The following is a 27,428-nucleotide window of genomic DNA, read 5'->3' on the forward strand; positions in this document are numbered from 1 at the left end:
GGGCACGTGGGATCTCAGTTTCTCGACCAGGTATGGAACCCACACCCTCTGAATTGGCAGTGTGGGGCCTTAACCACTGGACCATCAGGCAAGTCCTGTGTCAGCATATTTTTAAGCATTAAAAGGAGAACTCAGAAAAATCCCAAGTGTCATAAGTATTGGGGATATAAAATTTCAAAGTGAAATTCAACAGGAATAGGGACATGATAAGCCACTGATATTACTTAATCACAAAGGCTGAACACAAGTTTTTAAAATTGCCATCCCCTGTTATCCTTTATAACTCTCTTGTCCTAAAGAGGCAATATAGGTAAGACCTAGAGGGGTCAGGGTTCCTGGCTCTGCCCTTCACTAGATGTGTGGCTCCAGGTGAGTCATGTTGTGTCCTGGGGACTCTGTTTGCTCATCTGTAAAATGGGGATAATATTAGTATCACCCTTATAAGATTAGATGACACCCTAATATATTTATGTAACAGGCCTGGGGTCCGGTGACTGTTCAGTAAGTGCTGGCAGCCATCACTACCCTCATTACCATCATCTTCATCACAGAAGTGGAAGATTTTGCCTCCTGGCCCCGTGCCAAGCCTCAGTCTGTCTCTGGCTGTGTGCAGGGGTCTGTATGTGGTGCGCATGCATGAACACCACACCCACATGCATCCCGCCGGCTTTCTTCCTGGCCCCTTCAGCAAAGGTTTCCTGTCCCACTAGCCAGGACAAGAATATGGGTGATATAGAAGGCAGTGTGCTGTGCTTCGTCACTCAGTGGCGTCCAACTCTTTGCGACCCTGTGGACTGCAGCCCGCCAGGCTCCTCTGTCCATGCAGCTTTGCCAGGCAAGTACTGGAGTGGGTTGCCATGCCCTCCTCCAGGGGATCTTCCCAACCCAGGGATCGAATCCAGATCTCATGCATTGCAGGTGGATTCTTTCCCAGCTGAGCCACGAGGGAAGCCCAAGTATACCGCAGTGGGTAACCTATCCCTTCTCCAGGGGATCTTCTTGACCCAGGAATCAACCCGGGGTCTCCTGCATTACAGGAGGATTCTTTACCAGCTGAGCTACCAGAGAAGCCCATAGAAGGCAGAGAGAATACAAATAGCCTGCACATTTGTCTCCGTGGGACAGGCTGTCCCCTCTTGCGGGCCCCCTCTGACCTTCCACAGGTACTTCCAAGCCCCCTCCCTAGTGGAACATTCCCGGGTGGGTGCTGGGGATCCAGGTTGGCGGAGCTGAAGGGAGTGGGCATCAGGAGGCTCACGTGTAGCCCCTGCCCCCTGAGTGTATACAGCTGGTGCTTATCTCACCCGAGCATCTGCTTGTGCCTGATTCCATGTCAAGTATTTCCTATGTGATGTGGGGCTTCACTTACCCCTGAGACAACCAGGTGAGTGGGCATTTTGAGTCCCATGTCACAGGTGAAGAAACAGGCTCAGAGATAAAATAAAATTGCCCAAGATCGCCCAGGAGGCAAGGATGAAATGTGTCGACTGAAATAAAAATGTACAAGGTGAGAGTTGCAAGTTTCAGTTTTATTTGGGAACTTACTGAGGACAATAGCCGGGCAGATACCCTCCCAGGAAGCTCAGAGGAACTGCTCCAAAGAGGGTGGGGAGGTCAGTATATATATATACGGTTTGGTGAAAGGGGTATACCTCTCAGTAGAAGGTTGCTGCTGATCACCAGGATCAGAATTCTCCATTAATGATTTTAGTGCCTTTCTAGATGTGAGAAGATACAAGAAATCGGGTTCCTAAAAACTTCTCCTGGAAATATCCAACTGTCCTAAGACCTGTTCTGTTGGTTTTCCCAGAGCTCAGAGGGCCTCATTCCTGATGGCAGCCCTGATCTCCTTTTGGGCAGGGTGTGTCAAACGTCAGCGAATGCAATGGCTAGCAACTTCATTCTTCGAGAACCAGGAGACAAGTGACATTTTTTAGTTGTCAAAGGCAAATTTAGGAATTCTGAGTCCTTTATGGACACAAAGCTGATGGGGTGAGAGGGAGTGGGTTGGGGATGCGAGTTGGGAGGGCATCTGGCCACAATCAGATATCCCAGATTTAGGCTTTTGAGGCTACCTTTGTACAAGGAAAGCTTTCCAGGTGGTTCAATGGTAAAGAATCCACCTGCTAATGCAAGTGACATGAATTCAATCCTTGGGTCTGGAAGATCCCCTGGAGAAGGAAATGGCAACCCACTCCAGTATTCTCACCTGGGAAATCCCACAGACAAAGGAGCCAGGAGGGATACAGTCCATGGGGTCGCAAAAGAGTCAGACAGAACTTAGTGACCGACCACTAACGCCACGAGAAAGGCAACTGTTTTAAATGCTGGATTAATCACCATTCCAATGGAATAGCTCCCTGTTTAGGGGGTGGGAAACAAGATGACTAAATCTTTCTTTTGACCTCTAGTACTGTTCCATTTGCTTCAACAAGTATGAATCACAAGGACTTCCCTGGTGGTCCAGTGGTTAAGACTTTGACTTCCAGTGCAGGGGGTGCAGGTTCACTCCCTGGCTAGGGACCTAAGATCCCCCATGACTCGTGGCCAAAGGGACCAAAACATAAAACAGAGGCAATATAGTAGCAAAATCAATAAAGACTTTTTTTTTTTTTTAAAAAAAGAAAGGATAATGGCTATGATCTGAAAAACACCAAATTAAAGAAATCAATCATATAAGAACCAAAAAGAAAGAGACAAAATGTCTGTCATTGTTGACATCCTGTCTGGGCATTTTTTTTAGAAAAGTGACTTTATTGAGATATGATTCACGAGGCCTACAATTCACCCATTTACAGAGCATCAGTTTAGAGTACTCTCATCACCCTGAAACCTAGCAGGGCCCTGTGGGGTTCCCAGATATGGAGGCATTTCTGTCCCCCGTTTTAAGACTCCAGCCATTATGACCTTTCCTGAGTTCCAAAGGGCGATTTGAACAGTTACTAATCAAAAGAGGAGTAGCCAAGACATCACCTGCTGCGAAGTCACTTCAGTCGTGTCCGACTGTGTGACCTCATAGACGGCAGCCCACCAGGCTCCCCCGTCCCTGGGATTCTTCAGGCAAGGACACTGGAGTGGGTTGCCATTTCCTTCTCCAATGCATGAAAGTGAAAAGTGAAAGTGAAGTCGCTCAGACGTGTCCGACTCTTAGCGACACCATGGACTGCAGCCCACCAGGTTCCTCCGTCCATGGGATTTTCCAGGCAAGAGTCCTGGAGTGGGGTGAGAAATCATCTGAAGCAAGGTTAAACAGACCAGGAAAGTTCATCAAGATTAGAAGACCAACTGAGACTTAAGGCACTGCAAGTCCTGCTCACACTGTAATCTTGTTAGAGACCCTACCTTTGACCCATGATTATAAAAACCCTCATTAAGTTCTTTGGAATTGTTGTTCAGTCACTCAGTAGTGTCCGACTTTTTGCTACCACATTGACTGAAGCATGCCAGGCTTCCCAGTCCTTCACCATCTCCCGGAGCTTGCTCAAACTCACATCCATTGAGTCTGTGATACCATCCAACCATCTCATCTGTCACCCACTTTTCCTCTGCCTTCAGTCTTTCCCAGCATCAGGGTCTTTTCTAATGAGTCGGCTCTTTGCATCAGGTGGTCGAAGTATTGGAGCTTCAGCTTCAGCATCAGTCCTTCCAATGAATATTCAGGGTTGATTTCCTTTAGGATGGACTGGTTTGATCTCCTTACAGTCCAAGGGACTCTCTGGAGTTGAGACACATAGTTTTCCGAGCCAGGAACCTGGAGTGTCTCCCTTTGCCTGGCAAAGCAATCTTTTTCTACTTCACCCAAAACTCTGTCTCTGGGATCTGATTAGACATCAGTGTACAGAGAGGCTGAGCTTTCAGTAACATTATGAGGATTTTATGGCCTAACTGAGGTAAAGTTGTAGGCAGTGCCTAGCACATGGCAGGCACTTCACAGAGGATGGCTATTTTCATGTTTTGGTACTCAAGAGGGCATTTCTGTCCCTAGTTCTGGGTAATCGGATACCAGGGCTATCCTCTCCCATTTAGTCCTTCCTTGAAAGGTCTTGAGAAGCAGGGGAGGAAATTGAAAGTCCTCTTCCCCCATTTGCCCTTTGGAGGGTGACTCAGACTGTAAAGAACCCACCTACAGTGCAGGAGACCCTGGGCTCGATCCCTGGGCTGGGAAGATCTCCTGGAGAAAAAATGGCAACCCACTCCAGTATTCTGGCCTGGAAAATCCCATGCACAGAGGAGCCTGGAGGGCTACAGTCCATCAGGTTGAAAAGAGTTGGACATGACTGAGCGGCCAATAGTTCCTCCATTTGACAGATGGGTAAACGGAGGCCCAGATATATCTAATGTAGGAAGGTGAGGGCAGAGCCGGTGGCCCCAGGAGGAGGGATGAGAGGCTGGCTGTGAAACTTAGGCAAGTTGCCTCCCTTACCTCTGCCTGCTGGCTCTGTTACATCACACCAGATCCGTGTGTCCTTGGTCGTGGGAGCTAGGGATGCTGACAATTGTTTTCACGGTCCCAGGGGAGGAACAGACAGCTCTCACTTCTGTTTACCCTCCCTGGTGGTGTGCAGCCAAGCCCGAGCGTCTCCTGATTAGTTAAGGTCTCTGGCTCCTGAGTCCATCAAACCTGGGCTGAAACTGCCACCCAGCTGTGTGACCTCGGGATGGTCATGTGACTTCCCCTAAGTCTGTTTCCTGCCCCCAAGAAATGGAAATGATGATGCCTACTAGGAATTGTAAGACAGAGATAGCAACAGCCCAGTCCCAGGGGTAAGAGCTCAAAGAATAGTAGCTGCTGTTATGATTATCTTTGGTAGTGTTATCATTACCTAGGACTTTCTCACCTCTCTGGTCCCGTTTTCCTGAGCCCTCCCTGTAAGCCTGGCTCCTCATTCGTGTTTATTCCCCATCAAATCTGGGTTGAAGCCTCTTTGAGATTCTGCAGCCTGGCAGCCCCTGGGACTCTTCCCAGAAGACCATGAACATCCTGAGGGCAGGTCTGTACTAACTTGTCCCCCACTGGATTTGTCACTCTCCCCTCCACTCACTCAACATCCTATAGTGTACAGGACAGCATACCCCCCACCCCCGACAAAGAATCATCAGGCCCCAAATGCCAATAGTGCAGAAGCTGAAAAATTCTGCTTGAGAGTATTATAGAATGCGACTGTGTCCTCCCTTGTTCTATCTTCTTTACTTTTATTAACATGACCACGTGATCTTGTGTGGGTGAAAGACATGTGCTGTGTGTTTAGCTGTTCAGTCGTGTCCAACACTTTGCAACCCTGTGGACTGTAACCCACCGGGCTCCTCTGTCCATGGACATTCTCCAGGCAAGAATGGGTTGCCTTGTCCTCCTCCAGGGAATCTTCCCAACCCAGGGATCAAACCTAGGTCTCCTGCATTGCTGGAAGATTCTTTACCTTCTGAGCCACCAGGGAAGCTGTACTTTATCTAAAAAACTGTTGTTCTGGGAATTCCTGGAGGTCCAATGGTTAAGACTCCGTGCTTCCAGGGTTTGATTCCTGGTCAGGGAACTAAGATCCCTCAAGCCACTTGGCTCAGTGTTAAAAAAAAAAACAAAAACCCAAAACCCAAACAAAACAAACAAAATATCTGTTGTTCTATGTCTAGCTGCTACTCAGTCAACCCCCAGAGAAGTTTAAGTATTTTCTTGATGAGATTAATACAGTCGAATCACACTTCACTTGTTTTGGGTTTAATTCATTTAACCTCTGTGGCCCTGGCTGTAGGACTTGGCAGGCAGCCCTCTTTATTTTCTTTCACCTGGCTTCAGTCCATCATTCGATTTGACCCAGACCTTTTGGAACCCTCCTTGAGCCATTTGATGGCACTGCATGTGGTGATGCTGTCCGGGTTTGCGTCATCCCCAAACAGGACAAACAGTCCCTTGGTGGGCCCTGTGGCTCAAACTGGACACACTGGCCACCCCCCCTTGGGGTTATCATTACCCACCCATTAACGTGTAAGGAGTTGACTAAGACTAAATGACCTGTGACTGATTTTGTCCAAAGTTCACCAAAAAAACAAGATATTTGCAGAGTTTCAGCCTCAGAACACAAGACCAGTGTGCAACAGATGACTTCTTTATTTTCCTCTAAATCAGCTTAATTTTTATTTCAAGCAGATAAATCATTGGATACAACGAGGGGTTTTCCCTCCCCACCCTGCCCCTGCCCAGGGATGGCAATGACATTCCAGGATTGAGATGGGGTGGAGAGGCTGCCTGGGCCTCCCTTGGTCTGTACCCTGACCCCACCCGACTCCAGCTTGTAGGGGGCACCCTTCCTCATTTCCAGCCACGCGGATCCTTGCCCCATCGTCTGGGGGTCACAGGCAACCACTTCAGAGAACGGTACAGGAGTGAAGGTGTCTTCACTCCCTTCTCTGTTTTGCAAGAAAGTGTTAGTTACTCAATCGTGTCTGACTCTTTGCGACCCCACGGGCTGTAGCCCACTAGGCTCCTCTGTCCATGGGGATTCACCAGGCAAGAATACTGGAGTGGGCTGCCATTCCCTCCTCCAGGGGATCTTCCTAACCCAGGGATGGAACCCAGGTCTCCAGCATTGCAGGCAGATTCTTTACCGTCTGAGCCACCAGGGAAACTCTCTGCTGGGGCAGTATTGATACCATGAGAATTAGCAAACGCTACAAGTAGGACCCTTTCTTTCTTTCCTTCCCTCTTTTTTTCATTTTCTCTTGCTCTTTCTCTGTTTCTGTTTCTCTCTGATCTGTCTCTTTGTCTCTTACTGTCTCTCTGCCTCTCTTTCTGTCTCTCTGTCTCTGTCTGTCTCTCTGTCTCTCTTCTCCCCAGGGGAGTGAAGCAAGGGGGAAGCAGTGATAAGATAATATTCTTAATATATCATATCTCCATCATGGGACTTCCCTGGTAGTCCAGTGTTTAAGACTCCACGCTCCCATTTGCAGGGGGCCTGGGTTTGATCACTGGTCAGGAAGTTAGATCCCACATGCCACAACTAAGACTGGGTGCAGTCAAATAAATAAGTATTTTAAAAAGTTAATATTGTAATAAAGACTGTTTCCAAACACACAAAAAAGCGTATAGAGTTGTACCACATCCTTCTGTTGTTCAGTCGCCAAGTCGTGTCCGACTCTTCATGACCCCATGGACTGTAGCACACCAGGCTTCCCTGTCTTTCCCTCCCTGTAATCACCCCCTAGAGTTTCTGATTACTTAATATATTGTACAATATTTAATACATCGCACCCTAAAAGCAGTCTATCCATTTATCTTTATTTAGAAAAATCTGAACATAGGGCCAGAACGGTTTCCCATTTTCCTCTGGGCCCCATCTTTGCCATCCACAGTAAGGATGGGTTAGATGCCCCCTACAGATACTTCCAGGTCAGATATCATGGCTGTGAATGTGTATGCCTCTTGGGACAAGAGCATCCATGTTAGATGTGGTATCTCTCAATGATTGGTCCTGTGGGCTATTTGCTGGGCAATTGGGGGCAAGTCACAGAACCTTATCCTGTGCCTCAGTTTCTCCTTTAATAACTGACTCCTTTCCTTTTCAGGGGCAAGAAGAGAGAGGAAGAGTTCCTCTGCCCAAAGGTTCCCAGGGCAGGCAAACTCAAATAACTCCAGGGACCAAGTAGGAGCCTGCTGGGTGTTGGGAAGGCAACAGAGAAAGATGGGGACAGTGGCAGATAGAGAGCCGTGTTCCTCTACGGAGGACAGAGTGAATCAGCAACAGCCTGCAAAAACATCACCCCCTAGTTTAAGACCCTCTCTGCTCTGGAATGATTTACCATCTTGGTGAGTGTCTGAGACGTTAGCTCAGATGTACCAGATGCGGGTTTGATCCCTGGGTTGGGAAGATCCCCTGGAGGAGGAAATGGCAACCCACCCCAGTATTCTTGCCTGGGAAATCCCATGGACAGAGCAGCCTGGTGGGCTACAGTCCATGGGGGTGGCGAAGAATCAGACACAACTGAGCGACTAGACCAGCACCACCGGGTGTCAGAAGACGCGGGGCCACATCCCGCTGGGGTGGCTCCCTAGCCGGGCTGCTTGCTTGACTGTCCGAGCCCCTGCTGTTTCACCTGTTAATGGAACTGAGCCTCAGACTTGGAATATGTACGACACGGAGCCCAAGGTTGACCCTGCAAGTCCCGAGGGCCAGACCCTCGTGTCCAAGACTCCGTCCCTCCTCTCTGTGTAGTTCCCCTGCCCTGGGAACAAGAAGGCCAGCTGGGGTTGAGGATGGTGAAATGAAGCTTAATGAATAATCCAGGAAGCTGGCCAGGATGAGCGTTCAGTGGCCTGAGATGTCAGGGATAGGGACCGGCTAATGAATGTGGCTTTGGGGCAGGAGGGGGACGGGGTGTGGGGGGGAAGGGTCAGTGACCCGGACCCCTCTCCAGCCTCCTCTGCTCTCTGATATGACCACTCTGGCTTTCCCACCCAATCCTCTTCCGGATCAGGAGCTCTGGAGCCTGGCCCCTCTGGGTGGGTCTAAGCCCTGGCTTGGCCACAGCTGTGTGACCCCAGGAAAGTGACTCGGCCTCTCTGAGCCACGTCTGACTCCACGATGCGGCGTTCACTACAATGCCCACCTCCCCCTAGGTGTTGTAATCATTCTGTGATAGAGTAATGTCTTGCCATGTCATGGGCTGCTGGTGCAATTGTTACCACACTCTTGTGTCACACCTTTCATCATGGTGACAGCAGCAGCAGCAGCAGCGAACACAAAATTCTTCCTACTGTTCTGTGTTTTTCTTTGTTTGGCCACGCCGAGCAGTGGGCCTGCGGGATCGAACCTGCAGCCCCCTGCATTGGAAGTGTGGCTTCTTAACCACTGGACCACCAGGGAAATCCTGCTACTGTTCTCAATATTTCACATCCGTTAACTCTTTTGATCTTCACATCAACTCCACAAAGGAAGTTGTATTTAATGCTCACCCCACATTTGAGAATCCTGGGTCTTGTTCTGGTAAGCAGGGCCCTGCTCAGTAAATCTTTAATCCAGTTGTCTGCTGATGGGTGGGGCTGTGCTCCCTCCCTCTTGTTGTTTGGCCGGGTCCTGGAGTCGACAGGCTCCATGGTAGGGCTAAAGGCGACCTCCGAAAGCACTTATGCCAACACAAACCTTCCAGGACTGCTACAGCCAGTGTCCCTGTCCCCAAAGCAGGCTGCTGCCGACCCACACCTCGAAATATCAACAACCTCAGACATGCAGATGATACCACTCTAATGGCAGAAAGTGAGGAGGAACTAAAGAGACTCTTGATAAAAGTGAAAGAGGAGAGTGAAAAAGCTGGCTTAAAACTCAACATTCAAAAAATGAAGTTCACGGCATCTGGTCCCATGACTTCATGGCAAATAGATGGGGAAAAATGGAAATAGTGACAAATTTTATTTGGGCTCCAAAATTACTTTGGATGGTGTCTGCAGTCATGAAATTAAAAGACCCCCTCTCCTTGGAAGAAAAGCTATGACAAAACTAGACACTGTATTGAAAAGCAGAGACATTGCTTTGCCGACAAAGGTCAGAGTTATGGTTTTTCCAGTAGTCATGTATGGAAGTGAGAGTTGGACCATAAAGAGCACTGAAGAACTGATGATTTCAAATTGTGGCGCTGGAGAAGACTCTTGAGAGTCCCTTGGACTGCAAAGAGATTAAACCAGTCAATCCTAAAGGAACTCAACCCTGAATATTCATTGGAAGGACTGTCATTGAAGCTGAAGCTCCCATACTCTGACCACCTGATTCGAAGAGCCAACTCGTAGGAAAAGACCCTGATGCTGGGAAAGATTGAGGTTGGGAGAAGGGGACGACAGAGCATGAGATGGTTGGATGACATCACCGACTCCATGGACATGTGTTGGAGCAAACTCTAGGAGACCGTGAAGGACAGGGAAGCCTGGCGTGCTGCAGTCCATGGAATCACAAAGAGTCGGACATGGTTTAGCAATTGAACAATAACAACGCTTGAGAAAACAAGGCACAGAGAAGTTAAGCAACTTATCGAAAGTCACACAGCCAGTAAGTGCAAAGCTGGTATTTGTACTAGAGCCTGGCTTCAAGGTTATTTGTTATTGTTATTGCCTCTTCACGCCAGAAACTTACTGCTACTACTTCATATTTTTTAAAACCACAAACTCCATTTAAAAAGTTTAATACCTGCCTTAGCTTCTTTCTAAGCGATAATATCCATAAAATTCTGGATATTACTTTATGCACACCCACACAGAGGCTATAAATACTCAACTATTAAAATAAACTTTGAGAGGGAACTAAGACCCCACATACTGCAGGGCAACTAAGCCCTTGCACCACAGCTGGAAAGCCCACACACCCCAGTGAAGAGCCAGTGGAGCCAAACAAACAAACAAGACAAACAAAAGCCTATGGGACTCTCTTGTCAACACAGAAGGGCTGGCATGCAGTAGACCTGCAGTAAATGTGGCTGTCATGCTTCTTGTCTGAGCATGTATGCTAAAGCCCCCCTCCTCCAGGAAGTCCTCCCTGATCACCCCCACCCTCAGCTGCCCTTTGGGGACCTTCTGTTCTGTGTCCTCTTAGGGGATGTAAGGGTTGTCACTGAATTGGTATCTTCCTCTCCCCCTCAGGCTGGGGGCCACCTCAGGGCATAAATTAGGTTTTACCACCTCCGTGTCCCCAGTTCCTCGTCCAGGACAGGACACCTGACAAGGATGGCATGTGCTTAGTGTGAGGAGGGGATGAAACTGCTAAAGTCCTTATGAAGAATCATGACCAAGCAGTTCCCCTTGACCCCAAAGGGTTGGGAGTTAATCATCAAATCCGGGGAGGTCACACTCAGGCCAAGAAGGGCCCAGACCATCTGGGCTGTCACGTGCTTCCTGGACCTCACATCCAGTCTGACACAGAGGAAAACTGAGCCTGCTTGCCCCCATGGATGTGACCAGCTCAGAATCCCCCAATGAGATGGTGATAGAGACAATACAGGAATCTGATCATGTCATTCTCCTGCCTAATGCCTTCCATGCTCCCCAGTGCCCTGGGTGAGGTCCACACCCTGCATTGGTAGGGGCATCCTGTGGGCACTGGTCCCTGCCCACCTCTCCAGCCCCAAACCCACTTCCTCTCCCACCCTTGCCTTTTCTGTACCAGTCCTACGGCACACATCTGTTCCTGGAACACCCCATTTTTTTTTAGTTTCAGACCTTTGTTTTCCGTGTTCCTGACTCCTGGTTTCACTCAGTCTCCTCCTCCAGGAAGCCTTCCCGGCCTCCAGGGGCCAGGTGAGGTGCCTGCTCTGGGCACCCACAGCCCTGGCCCTCCCCGCTTCCCGCCAACATCTGACAGCACTGATCACAACTGCTCTTCAGTGGTCCCTTGGGGCTTACTTATTCTATTTGGCTGTATCGGGTCTTAGTTGCATTATGCGAGATCTTTGGTTTCGGGGCATGGCCTCTCTAACTGTGGCACACTGGCTCCAGAGTGTGCAGACTTAGTTGCAATGAGGCAACTACTTACTTCCCTGATCAGGATTGAACCCATGTCCCCTGCATTGCAAAGCAGATCCTTCACCACTGGACCACCAGGGAAGTCCCCCTTTGGGGCTTCTTGAGGGCAGGGTACATGCTGTCTTGTTTGAGGCTAATGGTCCCAGGGCTTGACCTAGAGTCGGTGTCCGATAAATATTCTTAGAATGAATGAATCGATTGTCAGAATTATTCATTTGAACAACAAATAATTGTTTGAGTCCCAATGTTGGGCATAAAATATCAGAGGTGAGGAGGAACTTCAGAAGGAAACATGCCTTTCTCATGTGACAGATAGTAATTGTTTCTTTATCCTTGTTTTCTCTTCTCAGACCTAAGCTGACCTTGACAGTGGTCCTGGGGAAGTGGCTTGCCATTTGGGACAAGCACTGGACTTGGACGTGTCTGTGTCACAGCAGAGGCAATCCAGAGGGAGGGGTAAAGGGTGACCCTTGCTGGTTGGGTGGCCTTGGCCAGGTGAGTTTCCATTTCTGGGCCTCAGGTTTTTTATCTGTGAAATGGGGCTAGGTCATCACATGTCTGGGACACCAAACTGAGAAGCAGTGAAGGCTGGTCTTGTCCCCTTTTTCCTCCAGTGGAGAGCTACTCCTTTAACACGGGGGGAGGTGCCAACACCACGGGAGGCTGCAGGGAGTTGGCACAGCTGGTGCCCAGGAAGGCTGATGGGCAGTGGACTGGGCCCGAGCTGGTCTGAGAACTGTTGGGAAGGAAGGTAAGTGGGTCTGGGCCCAAATAGGGCCCTGGGACTCTGTGTGCATTTGTGAATGTGAGTAGAGGTTTGCTTGGAAGGTTCTGGAGCCAAGTCCCAGGTGGTTGGACAGAAAGTGGGAGAGTGAGGCTGTCCGAAGTCCTCCCAAAGGTTCAGCTCTGGGCTCTTGTGGCCTGTCTGCCTGGCAGCAGAAGGCTGGGGGCCCAGGACCCTGAAGACTGGGGAGCCCACTCTCCTCACAGGGTGGTGGGGCTGAGCATTCTGGCAACTAAGAGGTGGTGAGGTTCCCCAACCCTGGCATCGAGGATTTGGCTGTGGAGTGTCACCCAGGCGGCCTCTGGAGAAAAGCCTGAAGGACAAAGGAGGTGGGAAAGGTAGCTAGTTGGTCTTTACCCTAATTCATAGGTGTAGCAGGTGTCCTCATGGGCGTCTGGGCTTGATAAGGCTGTTGGCAACTTGGGACTCGTTCATTTAACTGATGCCTGCTGTTCTTTCCTGGGCAGTCTAACCAAGAGCACTGGGGGAGCCTGAGGACTGAACCAGGAGCATTTGCTTCTAAAGACAACCGGTGGTCAAGTGCTAAATGCTCACATCTTTAATCATAAAAATAATGCTACTCTAAAAGAGAAAGTACAGCATGGTGGGAAGGGCACAGATGCCAACTTGTACTGCCTGACTTGGAATCCTGGCCATGCCATTTCTAGCTGTGAGACCTTGGGCCAGTTATTAATACTTAAACTCTCTGAGCCTCAGTTTCATTGTCTATAAAGTAGAGTTAATAACTGAACCTATCTCAGAGTTGTTGTAATTACTATAAAGTGCTTGGCATAGTACCTGGCTCACAGTAAGTCCCATATAACTATTAGCTGTTATTGTGGGTCAGGCAGAGTTGATATCTTTATTATTTAATATAAGGCCTCGCTTAACCCTCACAGTGATCCTGTGATGCCCAAGTTCTTCTCCCAGTTTGTTGTGTGGTTAGTTCATTCTTATTTTTTTAGGTGTCAGGTTAAAAAAAATTTTTTTTAATTAACTTATTTATTTGGCTGCACTGGGTCTTAGTCGCGGCATGTGGGATCTTCATTATCCCTTTGTAAGACTATAAAGTCCCCTCCAAAAGTAGATGTCTATTTTGTTCACCATGGTATCCCCAGTTCCTAGGTTCGGGCTTTGTAAACATTCTAGAGTAAGGATGAGCATATTAGCATTGTTAAAAGACCCCAAGGAGTGGACACCTCCAAAAGACTCAGCCAATTTCTGGCACATAATAGGGACTCAACAAAGGATATCTGTTATTATTATTGTGCTGAGCCGCTCAGTCATATCTGACTCTTTGTGACCCCATGGACTGTAGCCTGCCAGGCTTCTCTGTTTATGGGATTCTCCAGGCAAGAATACTGGAGTGGTTAAATCTGCACCCTGCGATTCATGGGGTCGCAAAGAGTTGGACACGACTGAGCGGCTGAACTGAACTGAACTGAACCTGTGAGTTGGGATGTTATTATCCCCATTTTAGGAGGGGAAACAGGCACAGAGACGTTGAGACACTTGCTTATGTTACACAGCCAGGAACTCATAGCTAGTTTATAACTTTGCCCTCTGATTGACCCCAAACTCAAATTACTGGGCTCTGGAGCCAAGCTGAAGCCCAGGACTGGGTCTGCTGGATTTGGGTGGCCCACAGGCTGCTCTCCCCCAATGCCATGAATTTCCCTGGATGGAACTGGGTGGAAGTGTTTCAGGCTTTGCCCTGCCTGGGGAATCTCAAGGCCATCCCAGCAAGGACTCAGAGTCAAATCCAGGGATAAAAGACCCAGGACCCTCTGACGTGCAGAGCCCAGCCCTGACTTAGTAAGTGTGGACTAGAAGCTTTGAGCTGGCGGTAGCTGATGGAGGTTGATGCGCTCCTCCTAGTGGCAATTAGTGGAACTGCAAGGAGGCTGCCCAACGCTTTTCCCTCCCAAAAGAAAAATAAAAGGGACACAGCGTTTGCTCCTTAAAAAACAAAACAAAACAAACCAAACAAACAAACAAACAAAAAATCCTTCTACTTTCCTTCACTTCTAACTTCCTCCCTCTCTGCTTCTTGCCGTTTCACACTGGTTCATTCACTCACTCACTCACCCGCATCTTAGCTTCAAACCTCCCAGCGGCTTCCCATCTGCAAGTAGAAAGAATAATATCCCAACTCCTCACTGTGGGCTGGAACGCCCTCCCCAACATCGCTGCTCACCTCTCCTTGTTCAGTCCCTCGGTCTTGCCCGACCCTTTGTGACCCCTTGGACAGCAGCGCGCCAGGCTTCCCTGTCCTTCATTATCTCCTAGAGTTTGCTCAAACTCATGTCCATTGAGTTGGTGATGCCATCCAACCATCTCATCCTCTGTCGCCCCCCTCTCCTCTTGCCTTCAATCTTTCCCAGCATCAGGGTCTTCTCTAATGTGTCGGTTCTTCGCATCAGGTGGCCAAAGTATTGGAGCTCCAGCTTCAGCATCAGTCCTTCCATTGAATATTCAGGGATGATTTCCTTTAGGATCAACTGGTTTGATCTCCTTGCAGTCCAAAGGATTTCTCAAGACTCTTCTCCAGCACCACAGTTTGCAAGCATCAGTGCTTTGTTGCTCAGCCTTCTTTAGGGTCCTGCTCTCACAAGACTAAGCACCTTTCTTTGTTGCCTCGTTTTCTTACCTCTACCCAGTCCCTTGTCTCATCAGCGCCAGGAACGCTCCAAGTCCATGCCCCTCAAGCGGTGTTTCCATCTGTTGTTCCCTCTGCAGGAATGCTTTTCCCTTGCTTCTCTCCTTGTTCATCTCAAAGTTTCCCCTTTGTTGTTGTTGTTGTTGTTTAGTTGCTAAGTCGTGTCTGACTCTGCCACCTCATGGTCTGTAGCCTGCCAGGCTCCTCTGTCCATGGGATTTCCCAGGCAAGAATACTGGAGTGGCTTGCCATTTCCTTCTCCAGGGGATCTTCCTGACCCAGGGATCGAACCCATGTCTCCTGCATTGGCAGGCGGATTCTTTACCACTGAGCCACCAGGGAAGCCCTTCCCCTTTGAGAAGCTGCAGATCAAAAGAAAATTAAATTATCTCTCGACCAACCAAAATGCACAGCTCCTGTCTGCAACCCTATTCAAACTGTTAAAAACCTTAAACTGTCACCAGCTGCAAAACCGACCGTTAATCACATTTAGTGAGATGATTGGAATTTTGAACACTTAGCAGATATTTGATGATGTTAAGAAATGATTGTTAATATTTTTAAATGTGATAATGGTATTGTGATTACATTTTTAAAAATGAACATCACTGAGGTATAATTTCCATGATATAAAATTAGCTTACTCAAGGTTAGAATTCGAAGAGTTTGGACAAATGTATACTGCTCTGAAACTGTGGCTACAGTGTTTAAAAATAGTTCTTTAATTTCATAGCTATATGCTGAAATATTTACAGATCAAATAATATGGGAGGAAAATATAATAATAAAGGTGGAAAAAATAATAATACGGGAAGGGGGATGGGTACAGATATGAAGCAAACAAGGCAGGCATGAGCTGATGACTCTTGAAGCTGAGTGGTGGCTACATCAGATGCTTCTTAAATTTTCCATAGTACAAGTTTTTAATTTTTTTCCCCCCGAGGTATATGGGCTCTTTGTTTGCCAACCAGTGGTAGAACCTGTGTCCCCTACACTGGAAGTGCAGAGTCCCACAAGGGAAGTCCCCTTAATACAAATTTTTTAAAAAATGTTTCTTTCCTGGGAAAGGATCTTTCCTGACCATCCTCTATAATAGTGCCCTCCCCACTAGGTCACTCCAGGTTGCAATTCTTTGATTCTGTATCCCCAACTAAAACATGGGGCTGCCTCTGACCTGTCCACTCCTGGGCCCCTAAACCTGAAACTGCCTGGGACACAGCAGGTGCTCAGGAATTTTTTTTTTTTTTTTTGAATCAATGAATGATGACTGCATGAATTCTCCCAGTCTCATTCATTCATCACTGCTATTGGCCACATTCTCCATTCCTGCGCTGTAGCATGCACATTAACAGAAGAAAAGTGCCCTTAGTACAAATCTGCTTGACCGGATGGTCAAACTGAGGCCCAGAGAGGTGCAGATACTTGCCCGGAGCCTCACAGCTTGGCAGCCACCTGGGATGAAGGGAGCCAGGCCAAGGTGCTTCTCCCCTCCCCCTCCACGGTCCTAGTTAGAGGGACTCTGGGCTGGAGCCGCCTGGGCTATGATGTTTCCGCCCTCCTGCAGGCCCTCCAAGTGGTTGCCGAGATGAAGAGCCCTCTGGAGGAATGTGCCAAGGGTGAGCCCTTCCACATCGTCACCCCTCTGCTGGAGAGCTGGGCGCTGTCCCAGGTGGCAGGCATGCCTGTCTTCCTCAAGTATGAGAATGTGCAGCCGACAGGCTCCTTCAAGATCCGCGGTATCGGGCATTTGTGCCAAGAGGTGAGGGCAGGAGGGGAGGAGTGAGGTTGCAGAGCTGGGAAGGGAGTGCTGTGGGCAGGACGAGGGATGGCGAGAGTTGGAGAACGATGTGGTGCGCTGTGCTGTGCTTAGTCACTCCGACTCGTTGCAACCCCAAGGACTGTAGTCCACCAGGCTCCTCTGTCAATGGAATTCTCCAGGCAAGAATACTGGAGTGGAGGACAATGGGGAGAATCCAACTCCATCCCCCCCCCCCCCCGCCCCAGGGCTCCAGGACATCTGTTTGGGTCAGCCCCCTCCCACTTTCCTTGTCTTCCTAGGTGGCCAAAAAGGGATGCAGACACCTGGTGTGTTCCTCAGGTGAGCCTGCCCCCTTTCTACTTCGTGAGGATCCTCGGGGGCTGGGTGTGGTGGAGGGGGAGGAGTTGGAGCTGCAGGAGGTGTCCAGGGCTTGGCCTCTTCTTAAAGGTCCAGTCTTATCAAGGTCATGGCAGATGGCTGCTTTGTATGTTCTGCTCCCTTCCCATCATTCAAGCCTCCTGGTAGTAAGTTGATAGAAACCTAATTCATACAGGTTTAAATTACGGACTCCCAAGAACCAAAGAATTCTTGGGATAATGTGTTTCAGGCACAGCTGGATCCGGGTGCTCTCCTCTGTATCTCCACTTTTCTTGGTTTGCCTTCCCTCTACACTAACTCTTCTCTCATATAGACTGCCTGATGGCCATCGGGAGTTTTAAGCTTGCCTCCTACCATCCTGCCAACCATAGTGAAAAGGGAGGATCCCTTCCCTGTGGCCTCCTCGATCTATGAATTGGTCTTTTTGGCCCAGCTTGTATCATGCACTCATCCCTGAACAAATCATGTTTCAGGTGGTTGAGTTCTCTGATTGGCTCCACCTAGATCACGTGTCCACCTCTGGGGCCAATGAGGGGCATGCAAGCGTCGGGAGGGCGTGGCTCCCAAAGGAAAATTGGGGGGAGGGGGTGGAGCGGGCAGGAGAATAGTGTGTCAATAGACTAATGCAACTGCCCAGAGCGCCCTCGTCTACTGCCTCTGCAGGGGGTAATGCGGGCATTGCTGCTGCTTATGCCGCCCGGAAGCTGGGCATCCCAGCCACCATTGTGCTCCCCGAAGGCACCTCTGTGAATGTGGTGAAGAGGCTGCAGGGGGAGGGGGCCGAAGTTCAGCTGATTGGAAAGGTAAGGACCCCAAGAAGGGCAAAGCAGCTGGAGGGGCTGTTCCTCCCTCGCCCCTGAGAGACTGTCTCTTTTTCCGTTTGGTGAACTATGCCCTTAGGATGGCTAAGCTGAGGGGTGCGTGAGACGTGAGGGGTGAGTGAGACGTGATGTATATTAAGGGCTGAGATCTGCTGACTTGTCTCTCTGCATCTGGAGAAGACTTCCTGTGTGAACCCAGGAGAAACAGGAAGCTGGTGATTATCAGGAGAGTATCTGTCTCCCTGTGTGTGTGCATGTGTGTGCTCAGTCACGTCCAACTCTTTGCAATCCCATGGACAGCAGCCCACCAGGCTCCTCTGACCATGGAATTTTCCAGGCAAGAATACTGGAGTGGGTTGCCATTTCCTACTCCATCTGTCTCCCTACCTCCTCATTAACCCTTGGTATGATTCACTATACATTTTTTACCATTCAATAAGACAAGAAAATGTAAAGATCATGATAGCATCATCCACCGCTCTGAGGCCACCTGATATGAAAGGATATCATCTGATGAGGATGTCACTGGCTCACTTTGCTACCAAAGAAACAGACTTAACATGTAACCCTTCTCCCTTCCTGGGAAGAAGGAAAAAAAATCTATCCATCCAGCCAGCTGGCTGTCATCCCTAGAAAACAGATTTTATCTTTAATTAAGTAATAATTAACAATTAATTAATTATTGGGCTTTCCTTGTGGCTCAGATGCTAAAGAAAATGCCTGCAATGTGGGAGACCCAGGTTTGATCCCTGGCTTGGGAAGATCCCTAGGAGAAGGAAATGGCAACCCACTCCAGTATTCTTGCCTAAAGAACTCCATGGACAGCGGAGAGCCTGGTAGGCTACAGTCCTTGGGGTCTCAAACAGGTTTTATCTTTAATTAATTAATAATTGGTGGTGGTGGTGGTTTAGGAGCTAAGTTGTGTCTGACTCTTGGGATCCCTTGGACTGTAGCTTGCCAGGCTCTTCTGTCCATGGGGATCCTCCAGGCAAGAATACTGGAGTGGGTTGTCATTTCCTTCTCTAGGGGATCTTCCCAACCCAGGAATTGAACCCAGGTCTCCTGCAATGCAGGCAGATTCTTTACTGACTGAGTTAGCAATTAATTAATTGCTAAGGCTTTTCCCCACAACATGTGGGATTTAATTTCCTGACCAGGGATCCAACCCATACCCCCTGCTTTGGAAGCTCAGAATTCCCCCTTCCCAGCACCGAAGGTTGGTGGGCTTTGTTCTCATCCAGGCTGGCAGCTGAATGGGTCCCATGCAATTGCGGAAATCACGTGGCATCTTTTTCTCCACCCAGAAGCTCTGCTGTTGTCCCAGGAGGCTGTCGGGTCCACCCCAGCTCTGGTCTCACCCTTGGGGGTCTCCCCAGTCTGTCAGGCCCTGGAGTCATCCAGGAGACCTCAGGCACTGCTCCAACCTCTGTAGCTGTCTGATTCCCATCTTCTGAGGGTCTTGGTTTCTCTTTAGAACTGGGATGAGGCCAATCTGAGGGCGCAAGAGTTGGCCAAGAATGACGGCTGGGTGAACATCCCTCCATTTGACCACCCCCTGATATGGTAAGGCTGGTGTCCCTTCCCCTATGGAGGTCAGTGCTGGGAGACCCTCATTGAGTCAGGGTCCTCCCATTGGAGAGAAGGGAAAATTGAAGCTAAGAGAGGAGAAGAGGCTTAGAAGTCAGGCACACGGAGGTCCAGACCCCACCTCTGCCCCTCCTGAGTTGTTTGACCCTGCAGTGTCTTAGCACCCTGCGCCTCAGTTTCCACATGTGTAAGATGGAAATGCTAAGAATAAATCCCCTTGACTGAGTGTGTACTTTGGGACACATTTAATCCATTTATTCCTCCCCAAGAGAGATGGATTTTTTATGTCCATTTTACTGATGAGGAAATGGCCTCACCGGTCCATTTTACCGGTGAGGCCCAGAGGGATCAAGCAACTCGCTGAAGATCACACAGCTAGTAAGTGGTGGAGACCTTGGGTCCCAGACCCAGGGCATGAGTTGGCCTGATTCCAAGTGATACACTGGTCTGCCTTTTAATTTTGGCCACACCGTGTGGCATGCCGGATCTTAGTTCCCTGACCAGGGATCGAACCCATGGCTCCTGCAGTGGAAGCAAGGAGTCTTAACTACTAGACCACCAGGGAAGTCCCATGCTGGTCTGCTCTTAACCAGACACACAAACGCTGCCTCTTTCCAAAGTTGTGGGATGGATGAAATGGATTGAGAAAGTGCCTGGGAGGCTGACAAAGAGGAGAAAGAATGAGTGGATGGATAAACTGAGTGGGTGGAAGCTGGGTGAACTAAGTGTGGCAGGGTCTCCCCTCCCCTTGCCGTGGATGGGGTGGGGGATGGCGATGTGGGGGGCTGTGTCCCTGTGAGCCTTGGGGACCGGGTCCTCCCTCAGCCCTGCCCCTCTCTCCCGCTCCCTTCGTCCCACAGGGAAGGCCACATAAGCCTGGTGCGGGAGCTGAAGGCCGCCCTGGGGGCCCCACCTGGTGCCCTGGTGCTGGCAGTCGGGGGCGGAGGTCTCCTGGCCGGGGTGTCAGCTGGTCTGGCAGAGGTGGGCTGGCAACACGTGCCCATAATCGCCATGGAGACCCAAGGGACACACTGCTTCAACGCGGCCGTCAAGGCAGGCAGGCTGGTGACGCTGCCCAGCATCACTAGGTAGGCGTGGGCTGGGGGCATTTGTGGGGTGCTGGGCTGTCCTGGGGCTTCTCGGTCCCAATTAGTGAGGGTGGGAGCACTCAAGGGGGTCTCCTTTTTTTTTTTAATTAAAAAAATTTTTTTTGGCTGCACCACATGGCACGTGGGATCTTATTTTCCTGACCAGGGATCAAACCTATGCCTTCTGCAGTGGAAGTGCGTCTTAATCACTGGAATGCTAGGGAAGTCCTTAAGTGTTTAATTATCTTTTAATTTTTCTTTTCTTTTTTTTTTTTTTTTGGCTGTGCCATGCGGTATGCAGGATTTTAGTTCCCTGAGCAGGAATGGAACCCATGCCCCTTGCATTGGAAGGGCAGAGTCTTAACCACTGGATCACCAGGGAAGTCCCTCCATGGGGTCTCCTTAATCCTGCATGACAGATCTACAGGAATTTTTCATTCCCTACTTAAACCCATCAGCGCATTCCCCAAGCTCTCAGGCTGGAATCAGACCCCTCCCCACTCCAGTCCAGCCACTGGCCTGTCTTCCTGTCCCTTGAATGGGCTGGGCACTTTCCTCCCTCCACGCTTTTGCACAGGCTGTGTCCTCTGCCCGGAAGCGCTGGGGTTCCCTCCTCTCTGGTTGGTTTCTCTCCCCCAGAGAGAGTCTCCCCCAAACCCTGTTGTTGGAGGTTTTCTTCCCAAGTTCTCCCTCATGGCATCTTCCTACAGTGGTTATTTATTTACTTATCTTTGGGTTTCCGTATTCACTGTTGTCTCCACTCCCAGACTTGGTTCTGGATAAGAGCAACAACCATAATTGCAGCTAACACTTTTATAGCACTCACTATCTGGAAGGCTCTCTTCTAAGCACTTGAAATGCTTTAACTCATTCTCCACGACAGCCTTGTGAGCCAGCTATTCTTCTTCATCTTATTTTGACCTTGCCGCATGTGGGATCTTAGTTCCCCAACCAGGAACTGAACCCATTCCCCCTGCAGAGGAAGCTCAGAGTCTTAACTATTGGACTGCCAGGGAAGTACCCCTAGCTATTATTATTATCTCTATTTTTCAGATGAGGAAACTGAGGCTCAGAGAGGTGAAGTGACTTTCCCAAGGTCACACAGCTAGTTTAGAACCCAGGTTTGAAACCAGGCAGCCTGGCACAAGAGTCCATGCTGTGGGCCACGTAGGACTCAGTCAGTTCTGATGAGCTCAGCAAAAGCTCTCCTGGCCCTGAAACACTGCCCAGCTCAGGAAAATACCAGCAGGTAGGTCATCCCAAGCACAGAGGTAAAGAGCATGGGCTCTGGAGCCGGACTGCCTGAATTTGAACCCACATTCTGCTGTTGACTCGCTATGTGTCCTTGAGCAAGTTGCTCAACCTCTCTGAACTTCAGTTTCCTGACCTTAAAATGGGACTCATACATTTCTAACTCCAAGGGAGATTGTAAGAATTAAAATAGAAAATCCTGGGGACTTCTCTGGTGGCCCAGTGTTTACAACTCTGCGCTTCCACTCCAAGGGTGCGGATTCAGTCCCTGGTCAGGAATCTAAGATTCCCACATGCCAGGCTGTATGATGCAACCAAGAAATAAAACAAACAAAAGATCCCCCAGGAAAATCCGCGCATCCAGCACCCTGTGAACAGTCAATAAATACAGCTATGGTATAGACACGGTAAGTGGTTATGAATGAATACAATGAAAGAATCATTTTCTAGGCTTGGCTTTCTGGGGTCTGTGCAAGAACAGCACAGTCGTGGTTGTAGAGTCAGAGGGATGTGTGCTGATCAGCCATTCATGGGACACATAATTTTTGAGTGCTGCCCCTGACTCAGGCATTGCTCTAGACTCTTAAAATGCTGAGCCCTGGGCCTGCTGCAGGATGGGAGGGGTGCCTGGGGCTGGGGAGGGCTGGGGCTGTGCGGGGAGGAGACCTGATTCCCAAACTCTTCTCCACACCCCTGCCTTCCCTGCCCCACTGCCCACTCCTGCAGTCTAGCCAAGTGCCTGGGAGCCAGGACAGTGGCGGCCCGGGCCCTGGAGTGTACAAAGGAGTTTAGGATCCTCTCTGAGGTGGTGGAGGATGCTGAAGCCGTGAGCGCTGTGCAGCGATTCCTGGGTGAGTGAGCAGTGCCCTCCACCTGGGCCTGGAAACCCACGGGGTCCCTGGATCCCCTGGAGAGAGTGTATTTTCCTGTGTCCATATCCTCAGTGCCTGTCACAGGGCTGGTATACAGTAATCATGCAGTAAGTGTACACAGTGAATGGAAGGGGTGGGGGTGAAGAAGAAGTGTGTCCTGTCTCTAGCCTCCAGATTTCTGTACAAACTCTTCTTCCCTCTGGCTCCCCATCCTGGCCCTGGTGCCTATTGTTTTCATGTAACTAAAGGGCTACTCAGCCCATCATGGCACCTCCTCCAGGAAGCCTCCTCTGATTTCCCACCCCCACTCCACCAGAGCTGAAGACTTCCTGTGCACCAATCCACCATTCTTACAAGTGCCAGATTCTTATTCACCTACATCACTAGACTGTGAACTCTATGAGGGTGGGGGCTGGTAGGTCTTGCTCACTGTTGTGTTCCCAGGGCCTGGCAGGGAGGGGGTGCTCAATAAATATTTGTTGAATGAATGGGTGAATGTTTGAGTGAGTGGAAAGGTGGATAATGAATAGGTGGATGGGTGGCGGCTGGCTGGCTGGATTGATGGGCAGTGGATTGACAAATGACATAGAAATGGATGGATGGATGGGTGGACACATTGATTAATGGATACATTGATGGATGGACAGACAGTCAAATGATGGATGAATGGATGGATGGATGGATGATACAATGATTGATAGATACACTGATAGATGGACAGACAGACAGTCTAATGATGGATGGATGGATGGATGAAAGGCGGATGGATCGAGGGATAGATGGTCAGATTGATGGATGGACAGAGGGTCAGACAAATGATAGATTGTGAGATGGATGCCTGGATGGCTGGCTTCATGGAACTGCATTGCCCAGAGCCTGCTGAGCACTAACTGGTTTTCCTTCCCTTTCCTCCCTTCCACCTCCATCCCCCTCTCTGGGCAGATGATGAACGAACACTGGTGGAGCCTGCCTGCGGGGCAGCCTTAGCTGCCATCTACTCAGGCCTCCTGGGGAGGCTCCAGGCTGAGGGCCACCTGTGCCCTTCCCCAGCCTCAGTCGTGGTCATCGTGTGTGGAGGCAACAGCATCGACAGTAGAGAGCTACAGGCTCTGAAAGCCCAGCTGGGCCAGGATTGAGGGCTCCTGGTTTGGGAGGGCCGGCTGGGTTCTAGTGATCCCCAAGAGGCTCCTGGACACCCATATAGCTGATTGAGGGGCCTCTGAGCTCATGAAAGCCAGTAGAAGCCGCCCTGTGCTACCATGCTGGCCACCTCCTGCAGGAAGCCCACCTGGACTTGTCCCTTTGGCTTCCCTGCAGCTCTGGCCAATAAACCCTTTCTGAGTTGAGTCTGTAACTCTAGCGTGTCCATTTTTTTTTTTTTAACCTTCATGGACTCAGAAGGCACACGGCAACCTTGATGTCAGTGCTCTGATGAAGTGACTCTTTTCACATCTTACAGCTTGGGCAATAAAACCAAGAATTCAAAACTCAGGTTTCTAAGGGACTCTGGCCATGCTGAGTTCCTTACCAGGCTTCCATTACCTGGGGGACCTGCTCAGGAATGGGAGGGAATGTTCTGTCACTTCTCAGCCCTGGGTCAGCGAGGACAACTCCACCAATCTTTTTTTAAAAATATTTTATTCCTTTATTTTTGGCTGCACGTGGTCTTCATTGCTGCGTATGGGCTTTGTCTAGCTGCCTCAAGTGGGGACTGCTGTCTAGCTGCTATGCATGGGCTACTCACTGCAATGGCTTCTCTTGCTGAGGAGCATGGGCTCCGGAGCCCATGGGCTCATTAGTTGTGGTGCATGGGCTTAGTTGTCCCGAGACCTATGGGATCTCAGTTCCCAGACCAGGATTTGAGCCTGTGTCCCCTGTATGGGCAGGCGGGTTTTTAACCACTGAACCACCAGAGAAGTCCCTTCACCAATCTTTACAAAATACTTGTCATGTGCTAGAACTTCTAAGAACTTTCTATTCGTTGTCCTTTTTAACATTCACAAAGGCACCATGGATTAGAAACCATTATTATCGTCCCTGTTCTACAGATGGGGACACTGAGGCTCAAGAAGGTGACATACCTTGATTAAGGGCACACAGTCTGGAATGTAGACCAGCCCGTTTCAAATCCGGGATTTTTCAACATGACTGTATTTCTTGGATTTCTGCCTTTTTCTTTTCTTTCTTTCTTTTTTTTTTTTTTTTTTTGGGTGGTGGGCCATTGGAGAAGGAGGTATGGCCTCCCGGTGGGTCTGGACACACCTGAGGGTCACAAGGAGGGAGGGGACTGATTCTGGAAATGGGCTCTGGTCAGCCCTGCAAAGGGAGCTCTTTGCAAACAGAGGAAATTAGAATCCTTTGCAGCCACCAGGGGGCAGCAAAGCGTCTCCAATGGGAAGGCAGAGCCTCCAGGCAGGTGAGACCTGTTCCAGGGTCTTCCTTGGCTCCAATCTGCTAGGGGGTGCTGAAGTCCCAGAGACAGATGGCCCCACGAGGTCTTGGCATGGGGAGAGCCCTGTCCGACCTCTCCCAGTGCAGCAGGGAACAAAGCTCAGAGTGGGGGCCTCCCTGCGTCACAGCTTAAGGCAGAATCCAGCTCCCCAGGTCCCGCTGTTGGGGCTGCCTCTTGGGGGCTGTGTGACCCTGTGCAAGTGCCCTCCCCTCTCTGGGCTTCAGGCTGCCCCTCTGTGCTGGAGGGGGCCCACTCGCTGCTTCCCACCTCCTTTCCTTGGGCCAGACTGCTCCCTCCACCAGATGTCTCCTCCTTTTCTCAAGAGAAGGATTTGAGAGCGGCAGTGGTCTCTCTCTCTGCCTCTGCCTCTCCCACTGCCTCTGTTTCATCTTCCTTTTGATCGCAGACATTGACTTCAGTTCCCTCCAGAAGCCTCCAGGACGCAGACTTTTGTCCTTGTGAGTTACCAGAAGAGACACTGAATGCCCCAGAGCCAGACACAGCCAGCCTGAATTTTGTTCCTACTCACTACCCTGGTGACCTTGAGTCAATGATGCTCTAGTTTAGTGCCTCAGTGTTCTAGTCTGTAAAGTGGGTTGGGTGCAGATTATTACGAGGACTCAGCATAAGTAGTCTTTCAGTCATTGCAGGTTTTTACCATCTTCTGAGTGTTCCGCCCCCAACGATGAGGGTGTGGAGGAATTAGCATTTATTCTTGTATTGAGCTTGTGTATATTGTATTGTACTGTGAGCTAGGGGTCTTAACAGTCATTTCATTTATTTTATTTTTAATTGGAGGATAATTGCTTTACAAGGTTGTGTTAATTTCTCCTGTATAACAACCTGAATCAGCTGTAAGTATACATATATCTGGGCTTCCCTGGTTACTCACTGGTAAAGAATCTGCCTACCAATGCAGGAGATGCAGGTTCGGTCCCTGGGTCGGGAAGGTCCCCTGGAGAAGGAAATGGCAACTCACTCCAGTATTCTTGCCTGGGAAATGTCACGGACAGAGGAGCCTGGCGGGCTACAGTGCACGGGGTCGCAAAGAGTGGGACGTGACTTAGCAACTAAACAACATACATATATCCCCTCCTTCTTGAGCCTACCTCCCACCCCCAGTCATTTTATTTAATCCCACAATAACCCACGTTGTAGATGCTGTTATTACCTTCATTTTTGCAAATGAGGAAACCAAGGCGCAGAACCGTCGAGCACTTATTCCAAGTCACACAGCCAAACGGGAAACCTGCTATGTAAACATCTGGGCTTGTGCCTCTAGCCACCACGGCTCTCCTACCTCCTCTCCTTTGCTCAAGCCCTGTTCCCTGCCTGCCGCGCCCTTAAGCTTCTAAACCCCACACACTCTTCGAAGCCCCGTGTGAAGGCAGCCTCTTCCCTGAAGCCCCCTGAGATTGCTTCAGCCGGAGACCATCTCCACAACCAGGTGAGCTGGCAGGGCCGTCTCCATCCCAGGTGCTCTGTCTCCCACCTGGGCTCCCATCCTTGGCTGCACCCTTGGGAGACTCGTCAGCTGCTGTTTGCTCCTCTCCTGCCCTCGGCAAGCTGGAGATAAGACGCCGAGGGGTCTGTTGACGCTGTCTGGATAACACCCGTCTGTTACCTTGGTGCGTGGTCCTTCCTGATTGACACCCAAGGAATGCCGAGGGCAGGGGGGACACGGGGAGAGAGCGGGGCGTGGGTGGTTGGCACTGAGGTGATGGTTGTTATGACCTGATCCAGCAGGATGGGCACCAGGGCTGAGAGACTCTTGCCATTGCCTCTGCCCTCCCTCCACTTGGTGGGGAAAACGGGGAGCCTACGATTAGGGTCCTGGGAGCAGATTTTCTGTGTTGGTCTAAGGCTGCAGGGAGAGCAGTGAACACTGGGTCACTAGGAGTGTGTACCTACTGAGATACACCCAGATTCCCCATCCCAGCCAGGGCCCCTCTCCATGGAAGGGGGGAATGCCCATGGTTCCTTGCAGGGTCTGTTGACCAAGGTGTCCCCTGTTCCTGCATCAGGTGACTTTAGAACCCCTGCCTCCAGAGGCCCACCTCCATCTAATCCGCCACTCCACCCCACTCCAGCGTGAGCCAAGATGGTACAGAGGGCAGAAATCCAGCCTTTAGCTGGCAAAGGAGGTGTTTTTACCCCAGAGCCAACCCCAGGTATGGCAGGGGCATGGAAACGTGGACGCAGCTCATGGTGGGAATGATGGTTGCTGGTGGCCCACAGCTGCCCCGGGATCCCGAGAGCAGCTGATGGGAGGCTCTGTGTCCA

The 27,428-nt window shown here is 50.0% G+C and overlaps 1 protein-coding gene across 2 annotated transcripts; it reads left to right on the forward strand.

Moving 5' to 3' along the window:
* The first annotated feature begins 12,071 nt into the window (after positions 1 to 12,071).
* On the forward strand, positions 12,072 to 24,047 carry SDSL (serine dehydratase like). Of its 2 annotated transcripts, none has more exons than XM_043901722.1 (8): positions 12,072 to 12,245; positions 16,502 to 16,696; positions 16,996 to 17,035; positions 17,738 to 17,877; positions 19,370 to 19,458; positions 20,343 to 20,570; positions 22,548 to 22,672; positions 23,636 to 24,047. In XM_043901722.1, the coding sequence occupies exons 2-8, from the start codon at positions 16,523 to 16,525 to the stop codon at positions 23,827 to 23,829; spliced, it is 990 nt and encodes a 329-aa protein (XP_043757657.1). In that variant the 5' UTR covers positions 12,072 to 12,245; positions 16,502 to 16,522; the 3' UTR covers positions 23,830 to 24,047. The 2 variants fall into 2 exon arrangements, with proteins under 2 accessions (XP_043757657.1, XP_043757658.1); XM_043901723.1 differs by lacking the exon at positions 12,072 to 12,245 and adding an exon at positions 12,441 to 12,616.
* Positions 24,048 to 27,428: the final 3,381 nt, after the last annotated feature.

Source organism: Cervus elaphus, chromosome 5 (assembly GCF_910594005.1).
Source record: "Cervus elaphus chromosome 5, mCerEla1.1, whole genome shotgun sequence".
Lineage (NCBI taxonomy): Eukaryota > Metazoa > Chordata > Mammalia > Artiodactyla > Cervidae > Cervus > Cervus elaphus.